The following is a 17,892-nucleotide window of genomic DNA, read 5'->3' as shown; positions in this document are numbered from 1 at the left end:
TGCCATTCATACAGCAGTTTTCCATGTCAAATTCTATCATTGGGATTTGGTAGCATTTCCCACACATCCTGCACAGATGTAAGAGGAACATAACAAGATGAAGCAGTAAGAAATAACTACCGATTGGTTTTTGCTCTGTGGAATGGGGAAATAAAGTTTTTTTTAACTAAAACATGTACAGAAGTTGGAATATTTCAGAAATTAATAAAACCAATGTCTTCAATGATTTTTTGCCGCTTTCTGGAGAATACTACTTCAGATTTTGCTTGCAGCATTGTATGCTATTAGAATCAAGCCTGCTTTCTTTCAAAACTTCAAGTACTTTCTTGAGTCATGAGGTAAACACAACAATACAAATATTTTTCCTGATGCATTTAACTCATATTTTGGGTTTATACTTTCAACTGTGAACATTATCTTGAAGAATGCAGATCTTACCGCCCCCAAATTATGATACCTATGTAAGTAAATTAGCAGCCACAATTTAGTCCAGATTCAATGTCATATTGCTAATAAAACAGCTAAAAGATATACCACATAATGATTGGATTGAAGAGGTATGAGTGGATTTCAGAGAGGCAGTTGTGCTGTGGAGATCAGGAGCGAATTTCTATCCTTGTTGGTCTTCTGAATGGCTCTTCTAGGAGCCATGCAGGATGCTGATCCAAACCAACACCTCCATATACGGTCTGATCCATCTGAAAAAATCCCTTCAAGGTGGAGCCCTGGCCATTTTATAACGGGAAACTGAATTCCGTCATCATTCAAAGCTGACTTGCCTCCTTATGTCAAACGTGAAGGGACTATTACCTTCTGTGACTCAGGAATTTGAATGGTTTACATGTAAGAGACTGTAAAACATCACTGCAGATAGCTCTAAAACATCAATAAAATAATATATATTATTTCTTTTTTGTTTGGCAAAAGTATGATAAGAAGTTCCCAGTTTCTCCATCTCCTTTATGGCAGTATCTATTCCTACATATTCCTCAAGAATAAGTTCAATACATGCACATTTCAAATCTTCCCAAACGCTAGTCCGTAAAGCTAATTTTTTTTTTCATGTGACTGAGATTACACTGGAGAATCACAATTTAATCTAAATTTCCTAGCCTTATTTATGCTGCCATCAAAAGCATAACAAGGAGCAATCTTCCTTTTTTAATTTCTTTCTTTTTTTTTTTTTTTTTTAAATAAAATCATCCTTTTGTAGTAGGTTTTTTAACATGTTAGGTAACTAAATATAATGAAACAACCACTCTGAAGGAACATGTCTCTTGCAAATAAACATTTATTTTTTTAAATTATTTGTGCAGAATAATTTTGCTAAACCACATACCAATAATTAAAACATACAGAGGAAAAAAAAAGGTTCTTCCCCCCTTTTTTATTTTTTCTTTTTTTTTAGGAATTAAGATTAATATTATTAAAATTAAAATAAAATTGTAAAAATTATGCTATTTTGGAAACACAAACTGTTATTATGAATAATAATCAGACTACCTGTCTTGCATTAAATAAAAAAAGAACTTTAAAGAACTTAAATTCTATGTTGTTATCTTTTGCTAAATCCATCACTGGGAGTCTACACTTGTTTCTCTTATGCAATTAAAAGCTTCCAAAGAAGTCACCAAATATTACACAAGGGATGAAGGACACAGCCTTTCCTGACTAATTAAAAATTCACAATGGGTGTCCCAGACATTACCAAAGTTTGCTGTCATTTTGCACTTTAGACATCACTGTTGTCTACCATGCAAATTTTGTATTTATTAATCATTTCAGCCATCCTGTCCCCAGTCCCAATTTTGAAAATGCCTGAACTCATTTTATAGTATCTTAGTTAAATCTTGTGCTCAGTCTGAGTTTGGTGTTGGGTACTCACAGGCAGTGATTTAGACTTCATAGGTTAGAATTTTCTCTGCTTAATACCTTAGATTATAGTTGTTATTAAAAAAAATAAAATCAAAGTATACAGAAACAAACTGCCTTACCTTCACCAGTTCTGTATAACCAGTTTCCCTTGCTGTCCACCAAGGTTGAGCTTTCAGTCCCTTGACATTGTAGAGGGAGCGCTGCCAAACTGATGCAAAGTGACCTCTTTGGTATCCAAGTTCATACCACTTGTATGCCTAAAAGATTGCAGTTATTAACAACCAAATTCATATCAGCCAAGCTCCCACAGAAAAAAAGTAACTTATGCTTTTTTGGTAATGTAACAGACTGTCTCTTTGGATGCTAGGGTTATTCTTCTAATGTAATGTAGTAACGAACACTTCAAGGAAAAAAAAAAAAAAAAAACAAACAAACCCCAACTAACAATCCCAAAATAGATCAGTCAGCCGAGGCTGTCCAATCCAACATTAGCAAAATAGGATAATCTTCTCACAATCATTCACACCAAATATGGGTCAGTAATCTAGGCACTGTCCTTGGACTTGGGAGATCCAATTGTTTGTCATCTTGGTCAACCTTGTTTTCTCTATGTTTCAATTCTCTACCTATGAATTAAAGATCACTGCCTTCTGCTGCCAATGGAGATGCTGTGATGATGAAAACAGTGCTGACTTCGTGGATCTAAATTGTTACATAATTATCTAATACATATACGCACTTAGGTTTCTTCAAATATTTGTTGCCACACCAGAACTGAGCTCATGCTACTAATTTTTCTTGCCCCTTCCCTTTATTTCACATGGTAGAAACCTACTGAGGCTAATACCAGACCTTTGTTTGTCTTACTCTCCCTTTCCACAACTTGTTTTACCACTGTACAGCAGCAAAACAAGGTCCTGCAAAGGAAGAAAATGGGATACTTCGAAAGAAAAGATCCAGCATGAGTAGCACTGTGATGAACCATATACAGAGAAGGCTACGTATAGCTGCCTCCTTCCTGTCCAGCATGGCTGCTACAGCTGCAATATTTTAGACAGCACAAAAAAAGAAAGGGATTGATAGGACAGCTAAGTAGAGAGATATGAGGTAAGAAGTCCAGAGCAGAGGGACTGAAGCAGGCAGCAATCCCTGCCTTGAACAGAAACCATCCAAAAAACTCTTTACTTGGAGTCATACAGAGTCCCTCTCTAGCTACAACGCTTGAAATTCGCTCCCTCCCAAGCCTGCAACCTATCTAATTCACCTCCCCCTAAGCGTCACTCATCCAAACTTGGACCATGTTCTCACACTCCTTCACCCAACTTCATATATATTCTTATCTCACTCCACATAAAACAGCCTACAATTTCACCCTTATGCTTCCAGTTAATAATACCCCCCCTACACCTCACCATTAGCCGCCTTCCCTGGCTGTAGCCACATCCTTGCCAAGTTCTCCTCAAAAAAACAAACCCTCTGCTTTTCTTTCCAGCAGGAGTACAGAAAATCTGGTGTGCTGGTTTGGGCTGGGATAGAGTTAATTTTCTTCATAGTAGCTGGTATGGGGCTGTGTTTTGGATTTGTGCTGGAAACAGTGGTGATAATACAGGGATGTTTTCGTTATTGCTGAGCAGTGCTTACACAGAGTCAAGGCCTTTTCTCTTCTCACCCCACCCCACCAGCGAGGAGGCTGGGGGTGCACAAGAAGCTGGGAGGGGACACAGCCGGGACAGCTGACCCCAACTGACCAAAGGGATATTCCATACCATATGACATCATGCTCAGCATATAAAGCTGGGGGGAAGAAGAAGGAAGGGAGGGACATTTAGAGTGATGGGGTTTGTCTTCCCAAGTAACCGTTACGCGTGATGGAGCCCTGCTTTCCTGGAGATGGCTGAACACCTGCCTGCCGATGGGAAGTAGTGAATGAATTCCTTGTTTTGCTTTGCTGTGTGTGCACGGCTTTTGCTTTCCCTATGAAACTGTCTTTACCTCAACCCATGAGTTTTCTCACTTTTACCCTTCCGATTCTCTCCCCCATCCCACCGGAGGGGAGTGAGCGAGCGGCTGTGTGGGGCTTAGTTGCCAGCTGGGGTTAAACCACGACATCTGGACAAGACGAACACTGTCCCCTGTAGCATTCTGGTATGGTAGTTTCCCTGCATGACTAACTATTTTAATTGTTATTTGTTTTTCAAAGAGAGTAATTTCTCCTATTCTAACTCATGAGCATATGACAGTTGTCCATTAATCTGCCCACATTTGACATGAAGGCTAAAACAAAAGACTTACTGAGACAAAAACCACAGTACTAACTCTTAAGCTAAAGAAGAATCATTTTATGTATGGGGTCTAATGGAAAGCAAAACATACATTCAAATAAACACATCTCTAGGAGAACAATTCATGTCAGCTTATTATTTATGTTTACCTTGAAGCCAGTAAATTAGAAGGAAAAACAAAACTTTTTTGGATACAAATCAGCCATGAGAACACTGTGTGAATTACTAAGACTTACTTAGTCTTAGCAGTCAGTCAGTCAAGAAAACAAAAAGCTATTGGAAATTCTTCATGTAATGGATTATTTCTAAAAATTTCCAGGTCTCATCTTAGAGATCTTTTATTTCAAATATAACGCAAGAAATGACTTTGTGTCGTTTTGTCTTCAAATTTTTACATAAGTCTCTATATTGTAACCATAGATTATTTTTTAAGAGCCTGTAAATTTTCTTCAAGCTTTTAAAAAATGTGGTACTCTGATCTTTATAACTCTCTTGAAGTATGGAGAACAGGCTGCAATAGAATGTTGCCTTACAGTATTTATCTGTAGTACAGAAAAACAGTGTGGATGAACAGAATAACAGCAGACCATATATAAGCTTTCATCTTTTTCCCTAGAGAAGCTTGTAAAATTGTGTATGGGTAAAAAAAAAAAAAAAAAAAAATTCTGTATTACCTTTGGGTAATACACAGAATATCTTTAAATTTTGATGTTATCTTGGTTAAGTCTCTGAAATGGAAGCATTATGATTTATAACGTATGTTCCCAAGATGTAAGTTGTAATAGCAGTGGGATATCAATAGATCGTTCATGCTGACTGCCTGCATTCATTTGCAATGTCTGGAGTTAGCCCAAACGATAAGGGGGATGAATTACTTGTTTCAGCCACTGACTGATGAGTATGAATGTTGCTGCTCTTTAAGATCCATCAGCTATAATCACGACGTATAATACTGTTAATCCTTATCTATTAGAAGAATCGTGCTATGAGGTTGCCTTTGACAGCATGGAGTAGGGTTAGGTTGCCTCGCTCATCCTTTCCAGTCCTGAGTTTCCATGAGAAACCTTTCTTTTTGCATGCAGATCTTGGCAGCAGAAAGACTAAATAATGACCATTGTACTATTTAGGACAGCTACAACAGTATAGCTTCTTTTCCAGGAAAGTAATTGTTTGAGATGCACTCAGTTTATACATTCTGTGTGAACAGCACTTTGTTCTATAATACCTTCCACAGTTCTAATTTATCTTTTTTTAAGTCAATTTGGCATTTTATCAAATTATAGTTGGAGAGGGCATACACAACACTGTTTCCCAAACACTTACCAAGACCACATTCATAATTCTTAATTTAGCTCTAATAGATGAATATCTACCTTCAACAAACCTTCAGTGATAGCAATTTCACATGTTCCTTAAATATTGATCTGTTTCCTTGATTAAATCTTGAAGTTCAGCAAGTCTAGCAAGGTCAGTGAGAAAAATTTAGCTTAACAGTGGACTTTCCACTGATAAATTTAAAAGTCTCCTCTAAGCCAAGAAGTTCATTTGCCATTGATTAAAACTTTTTCTACAGCAAATTTGACCATTAACTCCATAAACATTAACACATAATTATCCTGGGGATTGGGGTGATATACATTAACTACATCCGTGTGGTATCTTTAGTCAAACATTGTAATGGGATGCTCTAAGCATAATCATTCAACCCAGAATATCCAACGGAAGCATGCAGGGATTTCCTTTTTGGTTTTCTGTTGAGAGGAGGACAGACAGAGTCAGACAGAGAGACAGCACGCGCACAAGCAGACACTGTGGGTGTGTGGGTGTGTGCGCGCATGTGTAAGTGTTTATGTATAGAATGAGGCCAACTAATTCTCACTTGTAAATGAACATCTAAATTCAAAAACATTCATTGGAAGAATTTTTAATTGTACTTTCAGACAAGGCAATCTAACTTAAAAAAATAGAGATATTATTCCATTTCAAGGTATGTATAAGGTATTGTAATAAAAGTTCCACGATTCATAAGAAAATTAACCTGATGAACTAGGCTTAAAAAAGATCACTAACATCAGCTTCATTATAGTCCACCTGTCTATAGTTCTATTGGGAGAGTTCTATTGGAGTACTGCCTACCGACTGGGCCAAGATACTCAAGAGGTCAGCATTCTTTACAGTCTTTTAGGTATCAATGTTTCAGGCCTATTGCTAGATAACTGATTAAAAAGCAGTTCCACTATGCTTTTTTGTTCTTATTCTTTTCACATTTCCCATCCAGGAACCTGAGTAGGGTTTTTTGGTTTGTTTTTTTGTTTGTTTTTAAATTCATGCCCATAATAAAGTTCATTACCAATAAGAGTCTTCATCAAAAGCCCTTTGCTCCCCTACCACGGCAAGAGTGCTAATTCACACATTTAAATTTGGCTTTCACATTAAATTTGGTTTTAAATTAACAAATTGGAAACTCTTATGGTTTTCAGTCACATATGTTGGCTTTTGTTGGTCACGCAACAGATTTGTTGCACAAATCTCTGCTTTTCTGATCTGTATGCTAATTTATTTATTGAACAAATACCATAACTCAGCCCACACATTCAGTCCTTTTATCCCATACGCATTGGTGCTCAAGGTCACTTTGGGAAAGAAGGGAGGTTAACAAAACACTGTTATATCAGAGCTATGAGAGAACTTCTATACAGTGATATACATGTAACTGTTTTTTTTAACTCCGGTTAAAATCTTTGTTGTAAGTGGTAGGAGCAGAAAACAGACTCTAAAAACACCTTCACTGAATTTTTGAAAAATGTTTGGTCCCTCGGTTCAAACTGCCCCATGCAAGCTTCAAAAGTTTAGGTTAGTTCTAAAGCAAGGGATGCTAAGAGATTGTATTGTCACACCAATGGCTGATTTTTTGCTGCTGCTCATCTTGACCTCTACACACATATGCTGGATTGTTATTGCAATAGGACTACTCATGTTTTCAACACTGAGTCCATGCTTAAAAGTTTTTCTAGATTCTACAGTCCATCAGAGGTTTAGACTTTAAAGCAAGAACATGTTAAATGCATACCTCTTTGTCTCCCATTCTCTGCAAGGCATCACCCAGATGAAAATAAAAGCGTCCGTCATTTGTGCCAGGGTCACCAGACTCTAGTCCTTCCTTAAAAAAAAAAAAAAAAAAAAAAAAAAAAAAAAAAAAAAAAAAAAAAGAGAGAAACTTCAGTAGGACTTCTAAAAGAGTTCATTTGATTGCTGTAAATAGGCTGCCAATTCTATGCAAGAGACAGGCTATGAAATTTGCTATAAAATATAACCACCACGGTAACCTGGAACTTAGGTTGAATGAATACAACACTTCAGTAAAAAGCCATTGAGAAATGTTACCAGTTTTCCAAAAGCCATGGCCTCTCCCCTCAGTCACTCCAAGACAGAGGTGTATTCAGAGATGGACACCTGCCCCTGACCCTATATACATATACACAAGCATTTTAGAAAAATGGATTAAGGTTTTATTTTGTGGTATTTCTTCCCAAACACTCAGAAGTATACGCAAGCCCTCTCTGGATTTTTTCAAGAACCTTAAGTTTGCAGCATACTGCCAAACTCAAAACAGTTTGAGGCTCACAGCTGTGTACTTAGGGTTAACCACCAATAAAACAAATACTTGATGTTTAAGAATTGATGAGTCTCAATGTACAAGCTTGTTCCAGTTCATAGGCAGCGATACAGCAATATAACTCCAACACATAGCTTAAACTGGGATTTGTGATTAGTATGCTTCTACCTTGACATGTTTTATATATTCCAATTTTATTTTTTACAGGTAAAATATTTACTGTAGGTGAGAAAAGATAAATACCTTTAGATAGGGTATGCTCTCTGCAATCTTGTTTTCTGCCTTCAGGATGAAGCCATAATGTACTTTGGCAAAGCCATCATTTGGAGCCAAGCTTAGAACCTGTTTGAGAGCAAATGAATTAAATACTCCTGTATGGATCTATGCTAATTAACAAACCTGTGCACATATTACTATTTAGTCATGCAATGACATTTTCTTCCATCGCTGACTCTCAGATAAATTCTTGGCTTGGCTGTACTTTCTTTTCCCCATTCACTTTTGTGCTTCTCCAGAAAAATCTATTACAAGCCAAACTTTAAAGTCTCAGAAGTAAAATTATTCCAACTGGAATCTCTGAATTGAATTTTTTTTTTTTGTTGTCCGTCTTCCTCCACCCTCTCTCTTGAGTTACAGCATGCTACATTACAGAATTAACACCATTCGTTAACACTTAAGTTACATATCCCAGGTTTGACTAATCTGAAGGAAAGCAGCTGCTTTTGAACAAGTCTACAGCACAGGCACGGGAAGCATAGTGTAGAACTATACCTGAAATAGTTTAAAGTTAGATAGGCTTATACTGGTGGCAAACTAGTCTTGGCAAGAGAAAATATACTGCGCTGTGAAGCACAGGGAGTACAATTGAGAAAGATGCTGTAAAATAACGCCTGCATCACATAATGGGACTCCGCAGACCCTGGGAACACGAAGGGCATTCTCAGCACTACGGTGAACTGGAACACTCTCTGGAAGAGCTTATACTTGCTTGGCCAAGAGAAAGCTATGAGATGGTAATGCAAGGTCTAACACAGTAGTGATTCAATGTGCTTTCACACTAGATGGTGATGGATAAATTATTCTTGTATAGTTGTGTGCTGCACTCTTTGATCCAGACCAAGACCTAGCGTGCTGAATTAAGCTAAAAGATTTTGTATTCTGAACAAGATTCAGATGATGTCTGAGTTATAAACTGAATTAGTTTTCAACAAAAGGAAAACCCATAGGCAAATGTCTGGAGATGGATACTTCAGGGGGACTGTGCAAGAGAAAGATTTGTGAGTACAGGGACAGCTGTAGGAAAGGATCAGTGTACGAGGGAGTGTTTCAGGGAAAGGAGGTGTGAAGCTGGCTGGTCTGAGTTATATACCCCCAACATTACTGAGATAATTTAAGTGCATTTGGTCTGCCTCAGCCAAAGGAAAAATTACTGAATGTCTTGATCTACTTTCCAGCTCCATGCTTCTATGATGCATATATTCAATATCATTTGTAGCTCTATGCAATATCAATTACGTGGTCAAGTTAATCTGTTGTTACACCTCTTCTCTCCTTAAAATAAGGGTGGACTGTCTTATCAGGACAGATCCTCAGTCTGTGAGGATTATCACAAGAGCCTGGCAGTCAGTGGAATTATAGAGGCTGATACCTGCTGAATGTCTAGCACAGCCACTAAATACCAAACAATGGACAGATGTGCAATTTCTCTTGCCTAAACCCATTTTTGAAGCTACTAAAGTTATGTCATGGATAAAATGTCTGCATACATTATAGCCATTTCCCTCTGCCTTTTCCAGTCACTGTCTAACTTAATTTTTCAATCAAAATAATTACAAACAAAACCGTAACAAGTTCTCTGGACCAATTTCTCTGCTTTCTCAAACCTTATTACATACAAACTACATCCAAGCAAAACCAAAATCAGCGCAACATGGGTATAAAATGTTATGAGTTAAAAATAGCAGTAGTTCACTTCTTTTTGCAGAAAAGAGCTACTATGAAGGAACAATCAATTTGAGAACCTATCTGAAGTCCACAATATGACACATTATTAGCAAAAAGTGAACCCGGCACGTCATAGTAAGGATGTGCTTGATCCCTAGTATAAGAACATGCTACAACCTTATGCATCTTATGCCTTTTGACTACAGCATTCTGTGTATAATTATTTTGATCCAAGAATCTGTACCTGCAGGGTAAAATAAATGACTGACAGAAATATTTATTAGCCATATAATTTCGTTACAGTTCCTTTAACTATAGGATAAAGCTCTCCGATTAATTAAGACAGAATAGAATTTTCTGTATTATGGTTCATTTAAACTATGCCGAGTTGCATTAAGGCATGATCTACATTCAGAGCCCCTAAAGAGAAGCAAAGAGATACAATCAGCAGAAATTACACTGGAAGTATTTAATGTAAATTGTATTACTCTGTTGCTGCTGCATGCAATATTAATTATGTTTAGAAATAAGTTTTACTAAACTGCTCATAGCCCATTAAATATTAATCATGAATATAGAAATTAACCTCTGGGGCTATCAATGGCTAATTAGCCAGGGCAGAGTACTGTGTTAATGTGGATATTCTGCTTTTGGTACCTGAGATAGCTTGTGTTAATGTGGATATTCTGCTTTTGGTACCTGAGATAGCTCAATCAGAGCTGGCTTATGCATGTCTGCATAATGCTGCACCGAGCCACGCAGACATGCCTCAGCATGGCAGGCAGAAAAAGTGCTATTAGCAGAGTAACTGGTCTTATAAAGTTCTCTTCCACTGTATTTTATCATCATCTGTAGACCTTTGAAAACAAAAATAGCTCTGAATTCTACTAGGACTACTTTTAATGTTATGTTTCCATGTCCCTAAGTGTAATGTTCAAAAGAAAATGCTTTAATATTAGAGGCAAAACTGAAATGCTCTCCAGTTGGACACCGTTTTCCATCTGTGGTTCAGCATAAATTCTGGCAAATGCATACTAGAAAAGTGTGGTTTGTGTCAGTTAGACTATACCACACTACAGCTGTAAGTACAAAACTTTCTTGATCTGAAGTGTTTATACACATCGTTTCTGTAGCTAAAAGAAGGAACATATCATATTTAAGACTTTTGAAATAAAAATGTGACTATAAGACTTCAACAGCTGCTAAGACATAACAAATTTGGAATGGAAAATGAGAATTGAATGGAAAATAAGTAAACTGGCTATTAAATGTAAGGCAGAAAGTTTTCATTCACTAGGATTCCTTGGGCATCTATTCAATTCCTTGGAGATGACGCAAGCTAGAGTTAGTCTGGTCTGAAATGGTATATACTGTAATCTCGATGTAGAGGACAGTGCTTGTGAAGGGTCCAGCTGGTTGCGTGTGCTCAGCCCAGGCTTAACACAGACGGATAACACCGAATTAAGATCGAAATGTTACAGCAGGAAGCAAAGGAGGACACTGGTACGTTTTGCCCAAGAATCTAGCAGATTCCCAGGAAATGCGAAATTTGGAGTCTAGATTCTCCAGCACAGAAGAGTGTTCAACTACTTGGGAACTTGCGTGAGGAGCAGAAACAAGTACCACGTACACAAGAAGTCAGACAATCATGAAGAAAAGAATGGGACCAGAGGGGAATCAGCAAAAAGCTGAGCCTTTAGTTGAACAAGTATGTCTCTTGAGGATGCATCCTGAGCTCTGCTCTCTCCTCCTATATGTCCATAGCCTTCTGCATTAAAAAACACTTGAATAAAATGTATGAATATCCTTACAGTGGGAACCAGAACTCAGGATTCATAAATATTGGAGATATCTACTGTGCAGCACTGAGTTCATGCTCTTGTCTGTGCTCTCTTACATTTTTCTATCAAATAACTGATCTCTCCTGCACTAGTGAGAAGATGGATTTAATCACACTACAGAAGTTTTCCAGGTTTTCAAAAAATCATGGGAAGGGGAAGATGTCTCCTGGAGGCCCCCAGAACCACTCTTCACAGTTTGCCCTTCTCTTTATTGACTATGCACAGAACCTGAGCACCTATGGTAGGAGCTCCAAACCATATGCCAATCACTTTCTAAATATGCATTGCAACAGCTGAGCAAAAAGAGCAGACCATATGGCCCCTAAGCAATCTGCCCAAAATCACATAAGAAGCCTTCAGTATAACCAAGAATAAAAGCAGGTACACATGAGCTTCTCCCTGTTTCTTTGGCTACGTTTCCTTTCTTAAAATTCTTCATGTAAATTTATCCTGAATTACAACAAAGAAAAAAAATTACATTACTATGTTGGAACTCAGCCTGAGGAATAGCCAGAATATGGAAAAAACCCACATGATTTTTAAAAATAATAAAACCAACTCCTTTTAAAAGGTATTTATTTGTTGCTCTTTTACAAGGACAGAGCATCACTATGATCTATTCTATTTCAGTGGTTAGTGAACTGCAAAACAGAGTAATTACACTGGATAAAGTCTATGGAAGCATGGAAAACAATATATTAAAAGCAGACCAGTTCTTATTTTGCATATCTGTTCTTAATCAGAGCAGTATACACTTCTTCTGAAGTATATTAAACTCAATATCAAAGTAATTATATAGCAAACTCATTACCTTCATCCATTTATAAAAAGTCCTGTGATTATTGATATTGAGAAAGTCTAACAACTATATTGTTTGCAGCAAAATACTGAAAAATTGCAAAGGAAAATCTTGCCCAAAAGGAGAATGTTTTTGTTTTTTCAAGTTCCTTGCAGCTTGAGAAGCAGGTTCGGTTAGTATATTCTATCTTTAAAAGCTGATGTTTCCAATCCTCTGAGAAATTTTGACAGCAGACCAAAAATTATTGAACAGAAATGTTTTATGGAGGGACCTACAAAGTAGCCAAAGTAGCAAAGTAAACATTATTCTGGCAACATCTGAGACTACCAGAGGAGCTTGAGAAAAATACTGGTATTATCAGTGTTCGGCTCCTGCTTCCAACCATGTGGTTGAACGTCCTCCTTCTCTTTGAGAAACCACCTGAGATGAGAATCCCCTCAGACTCCCAGATGTGAGGGATGGAAAACCGGGCCTTTATTCTCAGGAGGTGGTACTAATCATGCTGAGTCGTCTTCAGTCTACATAACCAGCCAATTACCATACCACGCCTGTACTAAACAAGCACTGCAACAAGTATGCCAACATCAACAAGATCATCTCTGATCAGGTGCTGACAGCTTGTGCTCTACCAGTGACGTCAAGCTCTGCATCTGTCAGAGAGTTTCCAGATGTTAACAGCATTTCTAGATCACAGGAGCAGAGTGGCCCTTCCTGGCAGTGAAGTTTCCCCAGCCTGATAACCATAGTATAAGACAGGAATATAAAAATCCAATGAACTGTCCACACTACAAGTGTCATGAAAGAAAAACAGAATTTAGGCTGCCTACAAAAATAATGAAAAACCAAAGGTTAAATAGCTGTGCGAGTACTGAACTACTTCATCACATGGTTAGAGATGGTGTTCCTGTAAAGAAACAGGCTTACTTCTGCTGTCCATGTCTTGCAGATAAGACATCTTTTTTTATACTATGCATTACATCTATATGTGTTGTCAATATATTCCAAACCTGGCTACCAGAAGGTATAAGAAATCAAATATTACGAAGCATATGACAAACATCTGCATTTCTCTGTCTATGAGGAAAAACATTTAGCATGACAGTGGCAGGAAATCTGAATTAAAATTAGAAGATACTGAAGAACTGCACTAGAAAAAAAATCATATCTATATTAACTCTTCAAAACCTGACACGCAAAATGTTTAACAACTAAAAAAGTTAAAAGCAAGCAATCTTTGGAATGAACATATGAATGCAAATAATATTTCTCCTTGGCTGGAATGGAAACTTACCTCTTCATATACTTTCTTGGCATTGCTGTTATCTCCTATCAAGAGGTAACCAACACCAAGGTCATTCTTGAATGAAGTATCACTGGGAAACAGCTGAACTAATTTCTGTAGAGTAATCAGGGAACCCCTCATGCGACCTAATTTGATTGAACAAGACTTAATTACAACTACAGATATGAGTAACAGTAGCAAGATGCTTACACAACATCAAAGAAAACACAAATCAGAGCCAGGTGTTCCACTTTCACTAGTGATCAAGAAGCAGAACTTGAAAAAAAACTTGTGCAGATAGGGAGCATATTCAGCTGCTTGGTTGCCACCAGGGGTGTAGCCGTACAAGGAATATTTCAGGAAATCACTGCGAATGCATATCCTGCAGTGTTATGGTAGCCTCTAGTGGAGAACCGTTCACAGTGTAGCAGCAACAACATTATTTAAGCTTTGGTTGCTCTTTCATACACAGATGTCAAAGTGCTTGACAAAACTAGGTAAACATCAAAATAAACTTAGTCTTAATTGATTAAGTAATTAAATATTTCTACTATATTTCCATTATGAAATTAATCATGCTTTACGTGCTTAAAATTAAGTATGTTCCTTGACTTCCTAGATGAGGTCTTGCTGAGGAACAGCAAGATCAAAACAAGTTGATATTAAAATCCAGCCCATGGGAACAGAACTCTTTTCTCCACCAAAGCTGACTGTGCCTCATATTCTAATCAGCACTTCTCGTACATCACAGGATTGAGATCTAAACTTTCAGATGTTATCCCTGAGTTCAATTCCATTCTTCTCTATGTTTACTGAAAGCTTATTCTGGGTATGTTTACTCTGCATATGCCATTAATTTCCTTACGATTTCTCTCAGCTTCAGTAGAAAAAGAAGAATATTTTCTTCTTTCTCTGCCAATAAAAATTTTTGACCACCTCCCATCATAGCTTCTCATAGCACCTAGTGCACTGTTGTCTACAGGCACTATTATACAAACAATTACATACACTAGTTCCCTAGAAAAATTTTAAAGAAGTTTAAAATATTTTTCATAAGCATTCAAGAGATTAGGAACACAAGTCCTACCAAAAATTCAATGGAATTGGCACTTTTAAGTCCTTAGTGATCTTTTGAAAGTCTTGTTCAGACAACTTCCATAATTTTTACACCACCCTCAAATCTTACCAAGAAACTGCTGCCTGTCTGCTTCTCGTTTCAAGCTCAGTTTTATCAGATCCGAAGGGACATTTGGCAGACTAACCACCTCATCATAGGTGTTGATAGCTTTTTGCAGCATCTCATTACTTCTCATTTTCTCAGCTAAGTCATCTTCAGACTAGAAAGAATCACAAAACCATTGTTAGAACACATAATAATCCATTAGTCTTAAAAATAACTTTTGTTTTCTTAAAAGGCAAACTATGCAATTGTTAGACTATAGGAATAATTTTAGAATTATCTTTAATCTATATAATTTTGGCATAACAATGGAAAACTTATTTGGTTGTGCTTTATGGAAAGGCAGATTAGAATTACTGTTAATTCTTGTTTCCTGCAAACTGTTTGAAAGCATAAGTATGAGAAAATTTGCACCTAAAACATGCATTAACACAGATTTTTGGTTAATATTCGTAGAAGTCCTAATTTCTGCTTTCAAAAAATCAATGAAGCAATCTGTTTTAACAATATGGAAGAAATGTAAATTGTTGCCTATGGATTATTTGTATACTAAGGCTCACACTGGCAGCAATACACAGATCAAAACACACCAACAAACATTTCTTTCATATATTCTCATACAAAGTTATTTACACTCTTTCTTAGAAAACTAATTAGGAATTGGCTTTACTCTTGCATATGTTGATAGAATATCTACCCTACAACTCTTTCAGAACTTAAATTTGTTCATCAAGTTCAGGAGCAGACCAAAGGATATGTGAGATCTCTACTGTGAAATTACAGCTTCAGTGAAGCTAATGGAAGCTACGACTGATTTCACCTGTGGTATGGCATTTTCATAATCTGTTTCCACAGCTGAAAAAAATAAGACTGTATCTCAAATGCTGAGTTTTTAAAGCATTACTTTGAATTGTTTATACAAATGCATGCGTTTTCATGTGTTTAATGCATTCTTCCCAAATATTTCTATTTTTATTGGCTTATGTTCTTTCTTAAGTCAATTAGCAGAGCAAGGTGTAGATGCAGAGCAAGCGCTGCAGGTTCAGAAGCTCTTATTGGTCTATCTAAATTCACTGCTGTATCAATCATACACATTAAATGAAACAGCTTCAACTGTGTTAGCTGGATATGCTGTAGTAAGTGTCTGGAATCTTTTTGCGCTTCTGTCCTTTACTTTTTTCCCTTGAGCTACTTTGACATTAAGTATGGAAAAGACCAAACAATGCGGTTACTCAGCCAAACAGTTGATCAGTGGGTTTTCAGAGATAACTTCAGAAATCAGTTTTAAGCGATAATTTATTTTTCTGATGTACATTCACTAGGAGATTTGCTTTTCCTTTTTTTGAGGGAATTGCAGGGCAAAGAATAGTAAAAGATACATAAGGAAGAGGCAAAAATTGTCAGCGTAAAATCTGCATAAATTCACCAGTAAAGACGCTATAAATCATATAAGGAGTTTTAAGACCTATCTACTGTTCTTTTCAGCCTTAAAGACGTTAATGATTTCTGTAGAATATTTTTCATCTGGCCTAAGTGTAGCTCCAGAAATCAAATCAGGAATTGCTCAAATTTCTGAAAAACACTTTAATTATGAAATCTTTTGCAGAATTTTAGGGAAAACAGTTGCCTTTTAAAGCTATTAAAAGATCCAGAAAAATGAATCCTCATGTCTTATTAGAAACTGAATCTACAAAATTAACATGTAATGTTGGTTCATAGAAATGGAGAATTACACTCTTGTGGTGAATTCCTGGCCTTTACCCTTACCCTTCTCTGCAGTTTTACCTTTAGTTAGTGATGAGAGAGAGCAAATTTGAATGCACTGTGTTGGTATAAATACCCGTTTAAAAGTAATACTGTGTTACAATGTAAATCCTAAGAATCCATCTGTCAGTGAAGCCCATGATTTTCCCGTTCCTTCAAACAGCTTCAACTTACACATACTGGATTCAATAAAATTGTCATTGGTCATATTAATGTGAGTGTTCAGTAAAAAGACTAGTATGAGCCTACAAAGGCTACTGAAAATGGAAATGAATTTATAGTTGTTTTTATACATTCCCAGAAAGCGTATGCTAATTATGACTTCAGATCTTGGTCTGTATGACCTTTTAAGCATTACTAAAGTAGTAGGTGGTGACTACAAATAGTTGTAAAGGGACAAATGAAGTTGTGTCACTGAGGGGGGAATTCTGAATAAGAATAAGCTTCACAGCTGGCTTCAATGATCTGCCCTCCTCCCTAAAAGCAGTGAGCTAATGAGGAGGCAGGAAGCATATTCTCTTAGATATAATGAGTAGAGTCATAAAAAAAGGTAAATATTAAAAGTGTAACTTAACAGAGTCAAGTCCATCACCTATATGAACAAAAGCGGTCTCCTACTGTAAGAAGGCAAATAGTTCAGCAGACTATCCCTCACGTAGAGCACTGAAGTATTTGGTCTGCTGTGTATCAAGTGCTTATGTGACAGTTTTTTGGATAATCACGGCTTTGGTTTTAGCATGACTATTATTAACCAAGTGAAAACTGGTTGTGAATCCAATTCAAGTGCCTCATTAATTGTATAACAGCACAATTCCCTTCTACAGAGAGGGCTTCACTTTGCTCATCTTGATTAACATGAGTTCAAGCAGTCTTTCGTTACATATAGTGCAGTGGGATTATCCTACTAGTTATGAAAATACAAGGATTATTCTCTCCTGAGACATCCCAACATGGCTCAAAAGTATTATGAATGCAGAGCTTATTTTCTGACGCTTGCTTTTTTTTTTTTTTGGAGGGGAACACCTGAAACAGAACTCGCTCCACAAGAGAAAGCTAATTAAGCCTCCTTGCCTAAGAATGTGTGTTCTTTATCCTTTAACACTCTCTCTATAAAAACTCCAAATCCCCTTCCCTATTCCCACTAAGCAAAAAGCAGCATTTAGCTCAGAGCTGACGTGCTGATTTACCATCTGCAGCAAACAGTATGTAACAGCTAAGTTCTGCCTGTTGTTCCTGCACTGGGACCTTAGTTGGGATTTCTCTCTTACTGTTCATCTGCGTTTTCATGAGATCTACAAGAGGTATCTTA

The 17,892-nt window shown here is 37.0% G+C and overlaps 1 protein-coding gene across 1 annotated transcript in view; it reads right to left on the bottom strand.

Annotated features, from left to right (window-relative positions):
- ASPH (aspartate beta-hydroxylase) overlaps positions 1-17,892 on the bottom strand; it is a 121,705-nt gene that overhangs the window by 20,752 nt on the left and 83,061 nt on the right. Inside the window, 5 exon segments of the mRNA XM_050892929.1 lie at positions 1,995-2,132; positions 7,228-7,317; positions 8,017-8,115; positions 13,649-13,785; positions 14,826-14,976. Coding sequence (XP_050748886.1) covers positions 1,995-2,132; positions 7,228-7,317; positions 8,017-8,115; positions 13,649-13,785; positions 14,826-14,976 — 615 coding nt within the window.

The sequence above is a fragment of the Gymnogyps californianus genome, chromosome 2 (assembly GCF_018139145.2).
Source record: "Gymnogyps californianus isolate 813 chromosome 2, ASM1813914v2, whole genome shotgun sequence".
NCBI lineage: Eukaryota > Metazoa > Chordata > Aves > Accipitriformes > Cathartidae > Gymnogyps > Gymnogyps californianus.
This window is presented reverse-complemented; position numbering and strand designations above follow the sequence as displayed.